Source organism: Peromyscus eremicus, chromosome 19 (genome assembly GCF_949786415.1).
Source record: "Peromyscus eremicus chromosome 19, PerEre_H2_v1, whole genome shotgun sequence".
In the NCBI taxonomy this organism is placed as follows: domain Eukaryota; kingdom Metazoa; phylum Chordata; class Mammalia; order Rodentia; family Cricetidae; genus Peromyscus; species Peromyscus eremicus.
The window spans coordinates 58248173-58268365 of record NC_081435.1 but is presented as its reverse complement, the minus strand read 5'-3'; the positions used below and the strand labels follow the sequence as shown (position 1 = coordinate 58268365).

At 40.7% G+C, this 20193-nt stretch overlaps 1 protein-coding gene across 7 annotated transcripts; it reads left to right on the top strand.

The window, feature by feature from the left end:
* The first annotated feature begins 788 nt into the window (after positions 1-788).
* Positions 789-19967, top strand: Poli (DNA polymerase iota). Of its 7 annotated transcripts, none has more exons than XM_059246024.1 (10): positions 789-920; positions 2279-2404; positions 4533-4697; positions 6366-6518; positions 7586-7822; positions 10039-10217; positions 10968-11059; positions 16999-17126; positions 17648-17734; positions 18878-18993. In XM_059246024.1, the coding sequence occupies exons 1-9, from the start codon at positions 821-823 to the stop codon at positions 17728-17730; spliced, it is 1263 nt and encodes a 420-aa protein (XP_059102007.1). In that variant the 5' UTR covers positions 789-820; the 3' UTR covers positions 17731-17734; positions 18878-18993. The 7 variants fall into 7 exon arrangements, with proteins under 7 accessions (XP_059102007.1, XP_059102001.1, XP_059102002.1 ...); XM_059246018.1 differs by having other exon boundaries at positions 790-920; positions 17529-17734; positions 18878-19967; XM_059246019.1 differs by having other exon boundaries at positions 793-920; positions 2282-2404; positions 17529-17734; positions 18878-19967.
* The last annotated feature ends 226 nt before the right edge of the window (positions 19968-20193 follow it).

The following is a 20193-nucleotide window of genomic DNA, read 5'->3' as shown; positions in this document are numbered from 1 at the left end:
CAGTTACACAACATACTTAATTATACTGTCAGCAAAATCAGAGTCTGGAATGGCGACTTTATGACCGAAAGCAAGTGTGTCAAAACCTTATTTATTTATTTTAACATAAACCATTCAGGGGTTCAATGCATTAGAGCCTCTTTAAATAAAACAAACAAAACTCAACAAACCTTCACATCCTTGTTAATCATGTCCTTTACCTGGTTACCTCGATCTTAATATAATTTATACTCTTTCCCCAATCCCATTAACACACATCACTCATGTTTAGGGGTTAGCGGTTTTGCTAACCAATCATCAGACAGAGAATATACTTAAAAAATTATAAATTTTGGTATGAGCCGAACACTGAAGCCTTCAGGGAAAAACGAATCAATACAAGAAAAGAATGGAGCTGAAGAGATGTCTCAGAGGTGAGGTACTTGGTGCTCTTTCGCAGAACCCAAGATCAGTTCCCAGAAACAAGGGGCTCACAACCACCGGTTAACTCCAGTTCTAGGGGTCCAACGCTCTTTTCCGGCTTTGGCGGGCACTAGCACTCACATAGCATTCCTTCTCACATACACGTTAACAAAACTCCTTTTAAAAGATTAAAGAAGAGAGATGGGAAAAAGAAAAAAAGAAAAGGCCATTTGGTTTCCTCCTCCCTCCTCCTCCTCCCCTTAACGACCTCCATCAGTGTGCAGAGGTCCTGCCGGGTCTCCCGCCCTCTGCCACTCAGGCCGCTCCGCTCGGAGTGCGCAGGCGTGAGGCCGGAGGCTGGGCCGTGGTTTCCTAGGAGACCGTGCAGCAGCTGCTCTGCGGTTGGCCCCCGGTGAAGATGGGGGTGGAGCCCGAGGAGGAAGGCGGCCCGGCGGAGGAGGAAGACGCCGCTCGCGCCATGGAGCCTTTGGACGTGGGGGCGGCGGGCAGCTCGCGGGGTGTGCCCCGCCCCGGTGATGGCGGGAAAGGAAGGGAAGGATGGGAAGGGCGGGCGCCCGGGGCGGTCGTTGGGGCGCGGCCTCTCGGTCCCGCTAGGGCCTGGGGAGTGCGGGCACGCTGCGCCGGCTCCTGCACGCTTGGGCGACCCTGCATATTCCTGCACACATGGGTAGGGTGCACCTGTCTCCGGGCGGGTGGGGGGGGGGGGGCGGACAGGCTTTCCTGACCTCCCGAGGGGACCCCTGATGCTTCCGGGCGGCTTCGAGTCGGAGAACAGGAGGACCTTGGCGTCCGTTTAGGCGTAGAGACCTGGCCTCAGTCCAGGTAGGAAAGGATGGCCCCGGATCTAGCAAGCTGGCTGGAGTCCCGAGGTGACCCACTTCCACCTCAGCCTTGTGGCTCCAGGCCCGGCGTTGGATTTCCATTCCCTGACACCCCCACCCCCCAGGGAACAGAAAAGTTGTGGCATACATGTTATTTCCCTAATGTCAATATCTCTAATATCTCCTTGATACATACATCAAATGTCAAAGTTAAAGTCAGTACACAACTAATCCCCTGAAGGGCACACTAAATTCAGAATTTGTCAGTTTTCCTACAAATGTGCTTTTCCTAGCCCAGGGTTGCATTTAGGCTGCTTTGTTCGTAACTAGAGAAGGGAACTCTTCCTGTTGCCTCCTTTACCACCCATAACATAAACTACTATTTACTCACTGGCCCCAAGGCATCAGGTACATCCTTGACCCTAGTTTTTGAAATCAGATAACTATGTTTTTCAACTCAGTGATTAATTATTTGTTGTCTGTTGCGCCCCAGGCACTGTTCTGGGCACTGGGGACTTCAGAACAGGAAATCTTATTCTCATGGGAGCTAAGTTTAGTGTCCTGGAACCCACAGGTTGTGTTGTGCCGTTTGATTATTTTTTTTTTTAAATAAACAGGCCACGTTGAGTAATTCTCAAGTTGGTTGAAAATAACATTGTTACAACTTACTGTTTAAAAGTTTATTAAAAAAAACTTACAATAATACTAGCTTTTGTGCCAGTTCATTATTGATCCAGAGTTTCTCCCTTAAATTAACTACTCCGAGGAGGGAAAAAATGAAGTACCTGAAGAAGTGCTGGTTAGTTAAACAGGACTGAAGACATTTTTTATTGATGGAGCTTCATGCCCTTATGATTTGTAGATACTTTGGGGTATCCAAAAAGTTGGCATTTGACACATCATAAAATTCAAGTGGAAAAAACTCTTCCAGTCACTGTACATTCTTTTCCAGATGAAATGTTTTAAGGATCTGTTAGTTGCTCACTGATGATAAGCAGCCTGAATATATTTGTTTCCCTTTGTGTATTGTGCAGCAGTTTTTGATGGAGGGGTGCCAACACGAATCTCTTCATCCAGAGTCATAGTCCATGTGGATCTGGATTGCTTTTATGCCCAAGTAGAAATGATCTCCAATCCAGAATTAAAGGACAAACCTTTAGGTAATCCACACTGATGGTGTCTTTGTTGGGTGGTGATAAAATTAGCTTCAAGTATGATTTGTTTTTTCCGATTTATTAACCATATTAAGACAGTTTTTGGAGTCCATTTTTTAGGGACTTGGTCGGCAGTCGTATTTGCTCTGGTACCAAGAGTGAGTGTACCAAATCTTGCCCCTTTAGTAAACGTGACCACACCAGCGTGGGTGGCACATGCACAGAAACCAGAATGAGCTCTGAATAGATGTGGTAGCTCCCCTCTGAAGGCACTTACCTTCAGTAAGGAAAACAGCTTTTCCTTCACGCCTGTGGGGAGGATCTTTTAGTGTAAGCATAGAGGGCAGTGCTTGCTTCCTGCTTTCATCTTGTGCCTGGCTCGGTTTTCCAAGTCACAGTCTGCCCCATTGATTCCTTGAAGAAGGAAGGGATGACTAGGTGTTAGTTCTCTGAGGTGAGGCTAAATCTTTAAACTTTCCAAAGAGGTCAAGGATTTAAATTAAATTAGGAGGTCAGGTTGTTTTGGTTTGTTTTTTGTTTTTCCTTCTGAAATCATTTCTAGTTAGCACAAGATGCCCAGTAGTTACTTTGTACTAAAAGGTATTGAATGATTAAGATGTAGCAATAGTGGTTATCCTGAACTGAGGAGTGTGAGTGCTCAGTCAGCTTTTATTTATAAGTGTGCAACCAGCTCAGGCCAAGACATGCTCTGGGGAGTCCTTTTAGCTAAGGAGTTTACCAGTCTGACCTTTTTATATACTTACTGAGACTTTTAGGCATTATCTACATACACAGACGAATGTGACTTACAGTGTCATGAAGCAATCAACTTGTGTAAAAAGAGAAAAGCAAATGATTTTAGCAACCTTAAATGCCTGGTGATTTTTTTTTTTAACCTGTAGGTACTCATAATGGTGTCAGTTTTCAAAGGAAGCCCAAAATAACTCCTCATGGTAAAACTAAAAATTATTATGAGCTATAGTTCATTGCTAAGGTTCTTAGTGGGACAAGATCTCTCATGATTGCTGCAGTTTGGCTCTTAGAATATTGCTTATATTCATTGGCAGTTTGCTCAGAAGATAAATGAGTTTTTCTAGCAGCAACCTGTATTTAATTGTTCTTTGTTACTTTCATTGGGCTTATTGTTTGGTAAACATACCTGAGTGTATTACATGATAATATAAATTAATTGGGCTTTGAGTTGTCTAAAAAAAAAAAAAATCCTTGAAGGATTTAATTTGTTTTATCACTGAAAATTTCTTAGAGTATATTGACTTAATGATAATTTAAATTTGAGAAACACAGCTTCCCTTTTGTGTATGAGTAACTGCCCATATTCTTCTATGCAATTTCTGCTACAATTATTCTGTGTTTTCTTATTTAATATAATTTCTTTCTTCTCCGATTGGAAAAATCTAAAGATAAAAGTTAAGATATGGGAGAATAAAATTGGTATTTTATAATTTGTAAGTGAGAGATAGCTCAATAACCTGATGTTTCGCCAGGCGGTGGTGGCTCATGCCTTTAATCCCAGCACTTAAGAGGTAGAGGAACTCTGTGAGTTCTAGGCCAGCCTGGTCTACAGAGCAAGTTCCAGAACAGCCAAAGCTACACAGAGAAACTCTGTCTTGATAAAAAAGCAAAAAAAAAAAAAAAAAAAAAAAAAAAAAAAAAAAAAAAAAAAGGAAAGAAAATGAAAAGAACAAAAACCCTGATTGATGTTTAGAATTTTGATAGAGGTTGTTGTTCTTAACTCAGATATCTTTTCATTCTTGTCAAAGCCCATTGTGAGCTGGGCAAGGTGGTACAATTCTGTGATCCCAGCACTTGCAAAAGGGAGGCAGAGGTGGGAAGAATACAAGTTAGAGGGCAGCTTGGGCTACATGGTGAGTTCAGGGCCAGTGTGGAGGGTGAGAACATAGCAAAGCCCCGAAAGCTCTGATCAGAGCAGTGGTGGAGTGCTTGACCAGCATGCACAAGGCTGTAGGTGTGGACCTCATTGCTGCAAACAACCACAGCAGCAGACAGTGGGTTACCACCTACGCTGTTACAGCACCAAACTAGGAAACTGTATTTTAAAGTGCTCAATTTCACTTCATTTCCTCAGATGATACTTATTTTTTTTTTTTTATAGGTGTTCAGCAGAAATACTTGGTGGTTACTTGCAACTATGAAGCCAGGAAACTTGGAGTTAAGAAACTTATGACTGTCAGAGATGCAAAAGAAAAATGTCCCCAGTTGGTCCTCGTGAATGGAGAAGACCTGAGCCGCTATAGGGAGATGTCATATAAGGTTACAGGTACAAGTTAGTCGCCACATATTTTAGCATGTGGGATGATTATTCACTATACAAATATTGCGAGTAAAGTGCCATATATCTAGTTCTTTTTTCCTAACACTTTAAAAAAACATCAGGCCTTGCTCACTTCAAAAATTATTAAGGAGTTGGCAAGATGGCTCAGTGGATATGTGCTCTTGATGTTAGGCCCCACAATAAGAGTTCCATCCCTGGCACCCACATGATAGAAGGAGAGAACTGATTTGGACAAGTTGTCCTCTGACCTCCACACATACTATAGCATATACCCCTCTGCCCCCACCAGATAAATAAATGTAATAAATTTTAAGTTATATAAGAAGGTAGCTTTATGTGCCCCAAAATAATTAAATTTAATACAAATACTTAATTTTCTAAGAAGGTATCTTTCAGTATTATAGCTGTGGTGAGAAAATGAATAGTTTAAATTCGGTCATGAATACTATTTTATGTAAGTAACAGAAAAATGTAAAGTTTTAAAATATAAAATGAAAATAAATATTGTGAAGAAAGACATTTTTGTGCATATGAAGTTTATGTGTTTGTGTGTGTGCACGCACACTAGTGTGTGTATGTGTGTGTGCACCAAAGGTCAACATTAGTGTCTTCTGTTACTGTCCAGTTTTTTAAAAATATACTTGGTATATGCGAATGCCATGGAACTATTGTACTTTTCATCATCTAGTTAGAAGAAGATCCAGGGGTAAGTAAAAATGACTCTAAAGTTGTAATTAGTGATTAGTTTTCAATTTAATTTCAGAATTGATAGTCCTTTTGAATTCATTCTGAGTTTTGGTTCAGGTCTGTTTTTATTCAGAACATTTTAATGGCTAAATCTTGCCTTGATGCTAGCGATTTGAATTCTTGAAGGTGGTGCCACTTCAGCTACTTTATCCTTAGGGAATGTATTGAAGGAAAGATTCATCAAAATACTTCATTGTAGTGTATTTTCAAAACTAGTTTTAAATGTCATTTTGTTTAGCCTTTTGCAAGTGCTTGTGGGAATATAGCTAAAATATATTATCACTTGGTTATACTTTTCTAAGATTATAATTTATTCCTTGACATCCACTTCAAGATTTTAACTACCTCTAAGCATGGATTTTTTTTTTTAAAGTATACTACAGATAAAAAAAAAAGTTATAGATGTGGAAGATTGAATTAGATGTATTATTGTGATTAATTATCCTGGGAATATTATTTCTGAATTTTTTCCTTTAATATTGCCTCTACTCAAGTCTGTTTGCTGAGGATGTTATCAAAGGTTGTGGGACTGGGCTGGAGATATGGCTCAGTGGTTAAGAGCACTGGCTGCTTGTTCCAGAGAATCTGGGTTCAATTCCCAGCACCCATATGGGTGCTCACAACCATCTGTAACTTTAGTCCTAGGGGATCCAGTACCCTCTTCTGGCCCCTGCAGGTACCAGGTACAAACATGGTACACAGATGTACATGCATATAAAACATGCAAACATATAAAGCAAAAATTTAAGTTAAAAATTAAAAAGGTGTGAAGCTGTGTTACATATGTATCATACATAAGGAATACACGTTTTTATATGCTGCATTTGGTATTTTAATCATTAAACAGTGAATTCTGTTCTAGTTATAACTTAATTATATCTGTGCTCCAATATTATTTCAATTTAGAATTGTTGGAGGAATTTAGTCCAGTTGTTGAGAGACTTGGATTTGATGAAAATTTTGTGGATCTAACAGAAATGGTTGAGAAAAGACTCCAGCAGCTTCCAAGAGATGAGATTTCGTCAGTGACTGTGTCGGGCCATGTTTACAATAACCAGTGTGAGTGCTTCTTCCCTGTTCCCATTGTGACCATAACTGTGTACATCCCATAGTCAGTGAGGTCGCTGACAGATGTGTGGCCTTTTTGGAGGTATAGTTCTGTTTAGTATCTAAGAGAACCCAAATGTTGGTCAGCAGGGTGGAAAGCCAGTAAGATTCCAGATACAGCTTTTAAAGCTGATGCAGACCTTGCTGTATAGAACAAACACGTCAGTGTATAGAGAGCTAGATTTTATATTTCAAGTAAAAATTGCCTCATTCCTCACTACTTTTTCTTCTTCTATATAAGTGACTTATTGAAATGGGTCTTTCTATGTAGCCTGGCTGGCCTGGAACTTCTTTGTTGACCAGGGTATCTTTGAACTCAGAGATCAGCTCGCCTCTGCCTCCCAAGTGCCTGGCTCCACACAGATTTAAAAGCAGTTTCTTTCCAATGAGTTTGGACATTGGCAGAATCATGGTGTGAGCAGTCTTGTCTGTTACAGACAAACCAGTTATTATTTTGGCACATTTATTTTGTCTTTTCTCCCGACTGTGCGCTCGCTCTGGGCTCGGCTGATCACTGAGAGCTATGAGGCAGTAAATTGCAGGCTCTGTGACAGTCATCCGGATTCTTTGAGCATGAGTCCTAAGGATAAAAATGGGTCCATATAACAACCATTCCACACCAAAGAAAATGTGTTTATAATTTCCCTATAATGTCATAAACAGAGCTTCTAACTTGTGAGCCAGTCAGACATGGGTTCCATTAGGGTGTTCAGGTAGTGCATGAATACATATTTATTTCTACTTATTTATTGGTAAATGTGAATAAAAGTTTATGCACGTCAGTGGAACTTCTTTTGAGCTGTGTTTCCATAGTCTGTTAATGATTAAGCACTTCCAGCATGTGCTCATTATCACAGACCCTAGGTATCTGATCACTTTGTAGAAACCTATGGAGAACTAAAGAAACAGGTGGAAGAGTGCTGGGGGATGGGCTGGATACAAACAAAATCCTGGGCTTGTTAAAGCTTTTCGTGGAAAAGAAAATGAGTGTTTTTGTGGTAATAACGTTGTCATTATAGCGGTAAACCTGCACAACATCACCCACGTGAGACTTGTGGTTGGATCGCAGATTGCGGCGGAGATGCGGGAAGCCATGTATCATCAGCTTGAGCTCACTGGCTGTGCTGGAGTGGCTCCCAACAAACTATTGGCCAAGTTAGTTTCTGGTGTTTTTAAACCAAATCAGCAAACAGTCTTGTTACCTGAAAGTTGTCAAGATCTCATTCACAGTTTGAACCACATAAAGGAAATGCCTGGTAAGACAGATACATTTGAAGACTGTATATTGGCTTTGCTGTAATTTCTTTAGTTTAAATATGCATTTAAGTCCTAGAGGCACACACTTGGCTTTTGGAGAAAAACCAAAAAACCTGAAATGTTTTCTGGAACAAATCTGTATGAAGCTATATGTGAAAGTACTTTTCCACGTAAGGTTCTGAGTGGTGCCCTGGAGCCATATGGTCCCATACTTACAGTCTCCGTGTGTTTCACAGAGAAGGGAGTTCATTGTTTGCAATGTCTCTTTGTAGTAGGTCTTTCTCATCGGACTTCCTTTGGACCGCCAGCCCCCGAATAATGACATAGAGACTTGTTAATTATGGAAGTTTGGCCTTTAGCTTAGTCTTGTTCCCAACTAGCTCTTACAACTTAAATTCCTGTTTCTGTTGGCCTGTGTTCTACCACGTGGCCCTTTACCTCTCCTCCATTCTGTATGTCTGACTCCCTGGCATCTCCATGAGCCTAGATTCATCCCCCTGAGTTCCTCTTTTTGCCCGCCTAACCTCTCCTGCCTATCTCTTGGCCATTCAGCTTTTTATTAAACCAACCATAGTGACACATCTTCACACAGTGTAAACAATATCCCACAACATCTCTTTGTGGACCTTGTATGTATAGTGGCACAGTGAACTTCCAGAAACTTCTAGGCCAACCCTTTCATTTAAAAACAATGTTTTTGTGTCTCCTGTATTTTTGTGTGTATGTGTTTGTGGGTGTACAAGTGTGGACCAGAGGTCAACCTCAAGTATCTTTGTCAATCACTTCATATTTTTTTGGGACACTGTTTCTCACTAAACCTAAGCTCATGGATTGGTGGGATCCTCCTGTTTCTGCCTTCCCACTTATGGGGTTATGGTTATGCACCAGAGCTCATGGCTTTTTATGTGGATGTTGAGGATGTGAACTGAGGTCCTAGTGTTAGTGCAACAAGCACTTTACCAACTGAATGGTCTTCCAGTCACCGAGTTCCTCATTTTAAGGACAAGTGACCTACTCATTAGTCATGGACAGATAGGCTATTAATATTAGGAGTATGTTAAAGTTCATTTTTGTAGGGATTTGGGAAAATGGATTTCTGAGACAACAAAACTTCACCATCAATGACACAACTTCCCTTTTTAGACAAATGTTGGTATGATTTAATTTGTTTTATATCCTGACTTACTTTCTTGAATATAATGGAAATCTTGAGTTTGTTCTGAAGAAGCATGTTAGGTGTTAGTTTGTAATCAGCTGAGATCTCTATACTCATACAAAACATTCTTGCTTGAATTAATTTTTTAGTTAAGGTATCTGTGTTTTGTTTTGAGACAGGGTCTCATGTAGCCCAGGCTGGCCTGGAACTTGCTGTAGCTGAGGATGGCCTTGAATTACCGGTCCTCTACGACCACATCCTGAGTTCTGCAACCACACCTGGTTTCATGCAGTGCTGGGGATAAAACCCAGGCCTTCGCGGAAGCTAGCCAAGCACTTGGCCAGCTAAGCCTGCATCCCCAGCCCTCATCTGTGGTTTTTATACACTTTTACCTTTTCTTTTGTTCTAATTGTCAGTCTTTAATTCTGCTGTAAAGTGATCTGTCACTCCATTTTAATAATTCCCCCTACATGCCTGTTTCCTGCACTTTACGGCTTTTACTGGGAAAGGAAACCAGATTATTATTTTTAAATGAAATTAAAAAAAAATTTCACAGCTTATTTCTCCTGTGCATAAAATATAGGACTAGTTTAATGGAGTTAGGTTAGCAGGACAATTTTTTCGGTCTTTTTTTCTTTCTTTTAGTTTGTCCTGGATGGCAAGTATTACTTACCGTGACTGCGGATTCCTGGGTAGTGTGCTATTTATGAATTTGTCTGGCAGTTCTAATGGTTGTAGTGCAGTCTTTTTTGAATACATGAATTATAACTTATTTTTGAGTTTTTCCACAGTATCACATCCCAGGCTATAAAAAGTATGTTTTATTCAGACAGAACACAATGGCTGTCTCTTAGACGATGCTACATGTTAGGAGGGCTTCAAAGAAGTTTGTGTAACTCACAAGCCCTGAGTGGAAGAAAATCAATGTATTTTGTAATGAGGTTTGATCTTAGTAAAGTATTAAGGAACTTACCATATGGTGGAAACATTTTTAATATTTAGAGTAGTTTTATTTTCAGAAGCAAAGCCTCGGTAATGCGATGCATTTCTGTTGTTCAGGTATTGGCTATAAAACTGCCAAACGTCTTGAAGTACTGGGAATCAACAGTGTGCATGATCTCCAGACCTTTTCGATCAAAACATTAGAAAAGGAATTAGGAATTTCAGTTGCTCAGCGCATCCAGAAGCTCAGTTTTGGAGAGGATAACTCTCCTGTCACACCCTCAGGACCCCCTCAGGTACGTACTTGAGCATGGTGTTTATTTTATGAGGTGCTGGTTATGATGCCACTTAAGATAAAGATGTGCGGCTTCAGTATTCACTACCCTACTTTGCTTTGCTGCTTGTACATGATCCCTTCCCCATGAAAGGTGATTTATGTGAGATCTGAAATTGAAACCTGCCTGTCGGTAGTTTTAAATCTTTACCTATTTTCTTTTTACTACTGCCTTAAAATCCTGACACGCACACACAAACATGTGAAGAAAATATTTTTATCTTTTAAAACATCTTTGTTTTCAGAATAATTTAGTGGCTTGGCGAATGGGGAAGGTATAATTATCCAGTTAGTGTGGGTTTTTTCTTATATGCCAGGCACTTTAGAAAGTGCTCCACATATTTGGTGCATTTAATTTTCACCATAAACCTTGGAGAAAGACAGTGCTATGGATTCATACCTTCCTTCCTGCCTCCCTTGCTTCCTCTTTCCTCCCTTAAGAGCAAGGCACTGTACCTTCAAAAGGTTAAATAACTTACCCAAGTAGAGACTCAGAGTTTTAGGGCCATAGGAGCCTTGCTGTGGTCCTATAGAGAGATTGGAGTCTGTCCTAATGCTTTCAGATTTCATGACTTGTGCACAGTAACTGCACACACCGAGAGTTAAGGAGAAAGAGAACCGCGTGTTAAGTTAGGCCCTAGCATAAGGCAGTAAAGATGATTTGGCACCAACACTGTGTTTGAGTTTCTATTAATTGATACTTCCTTGGTAGTCCTTTAGTGAAGAAGATACATTTAAAAAGTGTTCGTCGGAAGCAGAAGCTAAAGCTAAGATTGAAGAATTACTTTCCAGCCTTCTGAACAGGTATTTTTCATTTTACCTTGTCATCCTTTACATTCATCCTGTATGCACCACATGGGAAAAACGACCTCACGTTCTGTGTTGGGTTTCACAGATTAACTGTATGCAAGATAGATCATTTGCTATCAGATTTCTCTCATCACGTAGTGCTAATTAAAATTACCTACTTCTGTTAGTCTTCATTCACATAACGTGGTGGTTATGTCGATCTTAAGCCACAGTAGTTACCTGAATGGTTTCTTAGGTATTTCTAATATTCCTAGATTTATAGTCTTTAGGTGAGAAGGACATTTTAAAACTTCTGTAACTATTGCATAGCTTCTGCTCCTGACATCATAATAACTTGCTTTTCAGTTAAAAGGGGAAGATGCAGAAAAGAGGAATTCTGCCACAGTTCTAACACTCCTTATGTAGGCATGGGTATTCGGGTTCGTGATGGTTCAGAACAGGAAGATGCCGAGATGGCAGTGCTAGAGAAAGCAGTGGGAACCTCCTCCTTTTCCCCTAGCCTCAGAGTGTTGGAAAGATAGTGGAGTCCAAGGAAGGGATGGCTGAATGGGGCAGTGCGTGGGTAGATAGATCCGAGTGTGCTCAGGGACTCTGGCCTGAGAGTTAACAATGATGTGTCAACTGAGGTCTAAATATACAAAAATACAACATAAACTGAACAAGAAATGTTTCCTGGTGCTCCTTGTTGTCTTTGAAATGTGCACTTCTCATTTCTCACAAGAAAATGTTACTTTTCCATCACTTCATCTCCTTAGAAGTATCTCACATTGGTTTAGAACATGTGTACTTCTGGAACGATCCAAGGAAGACTAGCCGTATAGAGATGAAACAACTTGATGCTTGTCTCAGAAAACAGATGATCCGAAGTTGCCTTCCGTATTGCTGTCACGAGCAGCTTGCCTCATGTCTGGAGCAGAGCCATGCAGCTCACTGTTGGCTGCATGCTCAAGGCTGTGCATGACTCAGCTCCAGTGATGTGGCTCATTCTGTTCTGGGGAGTCTGCTGCTGAAACTGGGTCACCACTCCACCTCAGCTCACGAGTACTCGGAAATGTGTGGCTGTGGAGAAGGGCCCTGCATAGAAAAGCCACAGGAAGTGTGTGTCGTATATAAGTGCTTGGCCTTGAAGACTCAATCCTGAAGAGAGCCGTTGCTTTAAACCTCTGAGACACCAGCTGTTTGCATCTGTCCATGTCTTGGCTTGCCAGTGCCCCCAGCACCACACCACAGCACCTTGTTTGTATGAAGGAGGGATAATAGAATTTAAGTGACGGGTGTAAACATCATTTCATGTATCTTGGGTCTGTGTGTGAAATACATTTTTCCTCTAGAGAATCTATTGATTAACCCTACAGAGAGGAAAGGAGGTAAGCTGTATTTTAAAAAGCCATCCTCTGGGCACTAGTTTAAAGTTGCTTTCAGCTTTTTTCTAGTGTCCTGTTGAGTGGACCTTAAGTCCAGTTAGGCAGCTGTTTATCACCAAAATATAAGGACCACCATTACACCATTTCTAAAACATGGCCAGTCTAGTCATAGTTTAGGTTCAACCAGGCGAAGCTGGTTAGCACGACTAGATGCTCCCTTCCCTTGCCAGTTTGCATTGTACTTTCTGATACGGGGAGAGCCACTCCTCAGGGATGAGGCTTCTGGATCAGTTCCAACTCTGTTACTCCCAAGACCCGCGTCCAAAGCGCACGGTGTCTTCAGAAATAGGCCCTTACCATACAATTCTGGGAGGCCGTCTAGGGAAACAGCAATAGCCTGTATGGTTTTGAAAATTTTGGACTGTCCTGACCAGTAACTTGGGAGGAGGTTTCTCATGCATGCTACTGGAGTTTTTGTTAGACTATGGCTCTTGGGGGCCATTACTACTCCAAGTGGTATAATGTCTTTAAACTATATATATATATATATATATATATATATATATATATATGCATATATACTTTATATAGTTTATGTGTATTGCATATATATATATATATATATATATATAAGGTGAATATAAGATATTTTCCTGTATGTCTTTTTTTTATTATATCCATTCTCCCCCCACCAACTCTTCTGACACCCTCCTGCCATATCCCTTTCAGTTCGTGTCCTCTACTTCTGCTGACTCCCTCAGGAGCCATCTATTGCCTGCAGCTCCCTGTCTTAGGTAGGGCTTCTATCACTGGGAAGAGATACCATGACCATGGCAACTCTTAAAAAAGAAAACATTTAATTCAGGTGGCAGCTTACAGTTTCAGAGGATTAGTCCATTATCATGGCCGGGAGCATGGCAGCATTCAGGCAGACATGTTACATCTTGGTCAGAAGGCAACAGGAAATGGACTGAGACACTGGCTTGGGCATATATGAGATTTCAGAGCCCTCCTCCACAGTGACACACTTCCTCCAACAAAGCCATACCTCCTAGTAGTACCACTCCCTATGAGAATATGGGGGCCATTACATTCAAACTGCCACACTCCCCAACTGGGAGAGGGGCTGTGTAACCCCTTCTGCTGTCTAGCCAAGACCACTGCTGTGGTCTTGTGTAGGCAGTCATAACTCTTAACAGCTCATGGCTGCATAGCCCTGCATGGCCAGAAGGCATGATTTTGTAGCCATCCTCCCAGGCCTCTGGCTCTCACTGTCTTCTCCCTCTTCTGCACCGCTCCCTTTGCCCTGGCATAGGGCTTTTGTTGTCAATGCCATATTTGGGGTGGGGCACACCACAGGTGCTTTTAGTCTCTGCACTTTGTCCATTTGTGATTCTCTGAAATGACCTCCATCTGCTACAAAAGGAAGCTTCTTTGCTGTGGGGTGAGAGCTGCATTCATCTATGGGTATACAGATAAGTATTTAGAAGACAATTAGATGTTATACCAGTTTTTATTGTTGTTGTCTTGTTTTTTTTAAGACAGCGTTTCTCTGTATAGTCCTGGCTGTCCTGGAACTTGCTTTGTAGACCAGGCTGGCCTGGAACTCACAGAGATCTACCTGGTTCTGCTTCCTGAGTGCTGGGATTAAAGGCACGTGCCACTGCCTGGCAACGTTATAGCAGTTAAATGAGATGGTAGGTCTTCCTCTAGGGTCTGTGACTTTTCCAGCCAAAGGTTTTTTGGCTGGTCTTACAGCGCCAGGCATGAAGTTCCTCTGTTCAGCAGACTTTAAGTCTAACTTCATATCTAATGCCAGTGAAGGAATGGACTTGCCCATGAGAGTGAGAGCACGCAGGCAGAGACAGCCAGCTTCCTTCTTCCACGTCCTCTCTATAGGCTGCGAGCAGGGGTGGCCCAGTTGAATTCAGTCCTTCCTCGTCCCCCTATGTCTAAACTTTCTTGTCCTCTCTTCTTCATGTTATACTGTACCCACGTGTACATTTGGCTAGATTCTGTATATGAGGGAGAACGTGTGCTTTATTTCTTTCTGAGATTATATGACCTTGCTTAATATTGTATGTCATAAGTTCATCCATTTTCTTCACACGTGCCCCAAATTTTCCTTATCAAGGCCTTTGGTTATATGCCCAGGAGTGGAATGGCTGGGTCATATGGTAGATTTGCTTTTAGCTTTCTGAGGAATCTCCACACGATTTCCATAGTGGCTGTACCAGTTTGTACTCTCATCAACAGTGGATGAGGTTTCTCCTTCCTACACATCCTTACCAGCGTTTGTTATCATTTATCCTAATTGTAGCCATTCTGAGTGAGGGAAGATGAAATGGCAAAATAGTTTTAATTTACTTTTCCCTGATTGCCAAGGCTCTTTCTTTCTTTCTTTCTTTTTTGTGGAAACAGTTTATTTTACTTCTTTACTTAAGGGAGGGAAACATTCCTTCCAAATGGGGAAGACATGGAGGTAGGAGCGTGAGGTGACCCGAGGCAGGAAGGAGCATGAGGTGGTCGATCCTATCAGTCTGCAGTTAGGGAGCAGAGACAATTTTTTTTTTTTAAAGTGGGGTTGTTTTCTTGATGCTTTGGTTTTTGAGTTCTTTGTATATTCTGGCTATTAGTCCTCTGTTGGATCTGTAGCTGGCCAACATTCTTGCTGATTTAATAGGTTGTTTTCTAACTATGTTTTGGACTATAGAATAGATCGCTCCATTTCTGACAGCACTTAATTCTGAGGGACTCTCCCATTTTAAATGTCAGAACTTTGCTGTGTTGACTTTGAGATATTTATTTGTGTGTTCTTGAACATGCATTGCTTATTATGTGCCATTTTCTGTGGTACTTATAGATACCATAGTTACCCCATCTGACACTTCAATAAATAAGTGTTCTATTGGGGACTCTGGGAGTCCAGCTCCTTGATAGTCCCCTCCCAAGGTCCGGGAAGAATCTACAACCAGCTGATAATTAATCTTTGATGAGAAGAAATGAATCTATGTACACGAAACTCCTTAGTCCATATACTTTATTATTCTGTGTCAGTTACAAGCTTATATTTTGCTCTCATATTTAGCTCATTTCTAGCCTGATTTCTCTCTACACTTATCTGCTGCTCATTCTAAGTTCTATCTTAATTCTCTCATCTTAATTCTGCCTTATCTAGGTCCTTTTCACCTTGTTCTTACCCAGCTAGTACTTCCCCATCTGACTCTTCCTCATCTTCCATCTCCTTCCTCTAGTACTCTCTTCTAGCCCTTCAATCTAGTTCTTCCCCATCTCAGTTTGTTCCTCTCAAGTTCTTACCCGTCTAGTTCTTCCATTCTCTTTTCTCTTCTCTCACTCCCCGTGCCCTGGAAGTCCTGGTATATAAAGCCAGGCTTCCAGGGTCAAATGGAGGGGTGATAAGAATCACATTGAGAGGCAATAACCATTAATTATCATTTGCAACCCCAAAGGGAAGTGACCAATGGGGAAATGAATTAACTAAAGGCTAAATTCGGGTAATATCTAAGAAGAGGGATCTTATGTGCCTAACTATTAAACTCTTAAACGTGATTAGTAGAAAATGTTAAGAATCTATAAGTTGCTAGGTCAATGGGAGAAAATAAAACTGTCTTCTTTTTTCCTGTGGCTCCTATCTGTCCAAGCTATCTGCCGTTTTTTCTGCAGGGTGGGGGAAAGTGTGCTCAGTCACTAGGCAACCTGTGTACAGCTAGATGCCTTTGGTGATAGTTAAAGCGAGACCTGGAATTAGAGGTAAGGTTTGGGAAAGGAGGAAGTTAAGCTTAATTGGCACATGCGCCAGGCCTTCTCAAACAGGTAGCCTGGATGGTTAAGTCTGTTCTTAGAGAGTACAGAGGTATCTCTGATAAGGTACTTTCCTCCATCTGGTGATGGACCTGGCCGGATGCTGCCAATGATGATAATTACAGGGAGGCTTGAACTGGTTTTCTGGCTGAGCATAGCTGTCAGCGCAGAAGGTTATCTAAATATTCCTAGAAGTGGTTAGGTAAGAAGTTAGAGGTCTATAAAGATAGTAAGGCTGTAAGAAAGGAGAGTCCGAGCTGAATTGTGTAAAGCTATTACTGAACATCCACCTGACCTAGGCGGTGTCTCCTTGTGGAATTTGTCTTAAATCAGGAGACTTGCATGTGGACTGTTATTACTGCTAGTCCTTGAAAGTGGCCAAGGGAGATATCTGATTCCAGAGGAAGCCTTTCCTGAGGCTGTTCTCCAAATTCCTGGAATGTGTATGTCCAGAGAGTGATCAGTCCACACTGTTAGCCTTTCTTAGGGAAAAGTCAATTGGGAAAACTATGAAGGCACACATGATTTTCATAACAGAATACAGCTGATATATATCAAGCCAAGTAACACCAAAAACTCCTTGGGATTTGGCTTCCTCTGGAGGAATTCCCTGATTCCTCCAGGTAGTGACTTTGCCATAACCAGCTGAGTTCTTAGGATATATTCCTGCGGCCTGCAGCAGTGTTCTATCATCTTAAAGACATGTTAACAAATTTTATAATTCTGTTTTTCCATTTATAATTTCAGAGTATGCCGTGATGGAAGGAAGCCCCATACAATAAGATTAGCTATCCGTCGATATTCTGAGAAACACTGTAATCGTGAGAGTCGACAGTGCCCTGTTCCATCCCATGTCATTCAGAAGTTAGGGACAGGTATGAGCTGATTTTCTAAGAATGTAATTGGCATATTGAACTCTTCAAAAAGTAAACTTTGAATTAGAAACATGCTACACAGAAGTATTTTCCTATGGCATTCAAAAATTACTTGAATTTTACCAGGAATTAACATTAGAAAAACTTTTTAATAGATAATAAAAGTAAATACTCAGTTATTTACTCAGTAAATACTTAGTTAAAAATATATCCCAGCTTCAAAGGGTACAAAACTATTGTGTAGAATAATAATTATGTAGAATACATTTAGTAAATAATGTCAAATGCCCAATGATCCCAATTTAGATTTTAATTTCTTAATATAAGTCATGTAAATAATATTATGCTTTGAATATTAACTAAGATGCAGGTGCTTATTATATCCTTCAACATTTGACTTAGGAAATTATGATGCAATGACTCCCCTGGTTGATATCCTTATGAAACTTTTCCGAAATATGGTAAATGTGAAGATGCCATTTCACCTTACTCTTCTAAGTGTGTGCTTCTGCAACCTGAAGGCTCTGAACACTGCGAAGAAGGGGCCCATGGATTTCTACCTAACGTCGTCCCTGTCAACCACATCCCACTCCGGCAAGCGTAGTTTTGTGAGTACACCCTTACTGCGCCTCTGTAGCATGCAGTGCACACTTGTATCTAGTGCCATTTGGAGATTCTTTGAGGTGTTACTGTTTGGATGGTTTACTTGTTTGTAGTTCCTATCATAGGACGGCTGCTGGCCTTAAATATATTGTAATCCAGGAGGAAAGTGTAAACATCACAATAAAAGGGACAAGCAGTATGGTGCTTCTGTTCAGGAAGTGTTAACACATTTTCTAGAGGAATATAAGAATATTGTGGATTGGCTTATAAATTTAAACATATCTAGAAATTTATTACCATTGAATTAAGATTGGGATAGTAGTATAATAATTGTTGAGCTGTAGTTCAGTGTGTGGGCATTTTATGGTACATAAAACTGGAAGGGAAATTCAAATGCAAAAAGTTTAAGAAAAATTGTGCAAACTTGGGTTGTGAATGTTCAAGTTTTATATAAATATAGTGTTATGCTTAAAAAAATAATATATTTAGGAGCTGGAGAGATGGCTCAGAGGTTAAGAGCGGGGGCTGCTCTTCCAGAGGTCCTGAGTTCAATTCCCAGCAACCACATGGTGGCTCACAACTGTAAAGAGATTTGGTGCCCTCTTCTGGTGTGCAGGGACACATGCAGACAGAAAACTGTATACATAATGAGCAAAACCATCTGCACAATGTGTGTGTGTGTGTGTGTGTGTGTGTGTATGTATGTATATAATATATACAATGTGTGTATATATATATACACTTTTATTTATTTTGTTTCTTTCTGTTAAATTTTACCTTTTAGACAAGAAATTTTTGGAAAATCAGCTTTTGGTGATCTCTGCATATATTTTTAATAACATTATATCACTTTAAGTTATAGAATTGGATGTTGAAACACATGATTGTTGAGGTCCTTTCCTTATATTTTGTCTCCTACTCAGTGCGAGCTAGCAAGCAAAGTATGAATATCATGATAAGCTGCACAGTAGTGTAACTCAGCGGGGTAGATTAATCATTTGTAGCTACCTGGCACTGACAACCAAAGACTGAAAGTGTTGAGCAGGTTGGAAATCATTTGGGAGACACTAGCTATAGGAGTACTTCAGTGGCAGTGACATTTAAGGCATGTCGGCCTCCTAAGTTCTGCTGTTCTCCTTGTGTTCTAGAAAGTGAAAGACACTCACAATGAAGATGTTTCCAAAGAGAAAGAAGTAACCTGGGATTGTCCACCGAGTAGAAGAATTGAAAGTACGAGACCTGGGGAGTCACCTTCGGATGCCACATGTCTTTCTAAAGAAAAAGACACAAGTGACTTTTCACTCCAGGCACTTCCCGAGGGTGTTGACCAAGAAGTCTTTAAGCAACTTCCAGCAGACATTCAAGAAGAAATCCTTTCTGGAAAACCTAGAGAAAATCTTCAAGGGAAAGGAAGCTTAAGTTGCCCACTACATGCCTCTAGAGGCGTATTGTCTTTCTTTTCTACAAAGCAAATGCAAGCTGGGTCCTTAAGCTCCAGAGATGCTACGTTTACTGGCAAGCAGGGGTCAGCTGTGTCTCCCAGTGAGCCAGGAACATCAGGCTTGAGTACCAGCAGTTCCTCCCATCCATCCTGTGGAAAGGATTGTTCCTATTATATAGATAATCGGTTAAAAGATGAACGCATGAGCCAAGGACCTAAAGAGTCTCAAGGATTCCACTTTGCCAATACAAATCCTGCTGTTTCAGTTTTTCATTCATTTCCAAATTTGCAGAGTGAACAACTTTTCTCCAAACACCGCACTGCAGATAGTCACAAGCAGACGGTAGCCACCACCTCTCGTCAAGGACTAGTAGAAAATAAAGAACAAGATTGTGTTGACGAAAAAATCACTTTCCCATCTGACATTGATCCTCAGGTTTTCTATGAGCTACCAGACGAGGTCCAAAAAGAACTGATGGCCGAGTGGAAGTCAGCTGGAGCAGAGTTCCACTCTGGACATAAATAAGTGTGCCCAGGAAAAGGCCCAGAAGACAAGGGAGTCATCATTCCCAGATTAGCTTTCCATAAGCTCTTCTTAACTCAAAACTACCATTGTGTGATGTAGAAACCCCAACATAAGATGTTCCAGATAAAGCAAAAATGGATGCAGGAAGTAAATTCCAGTACAAAGGGAAAAATATCCATAATGTGATAATGTAAAAAAAAAAAATGTTATCTTCCTGTTGTTTCTACAGCTGTTTTATATCATTTTGCAATAAAAGGAATATCATGGTCAACAGTAGACTATTTACCATAAGTTGTGGACAGATGTTTATGCCTACATGCAAAATACAGGTTCATCACAGCATCTCTATGCTATAGGAAAGAACAGAGTTCTTGGTTTTTGTTGTTGTTTTTTTTTTTTTTTTTTTTTTCATTTTTTGTGAACTGTGCCATGTCTCAAACTCAGTTTATAACATCCAAATAGGAAATAATCTTGTCAATTTCAAAAAGGTAAATATC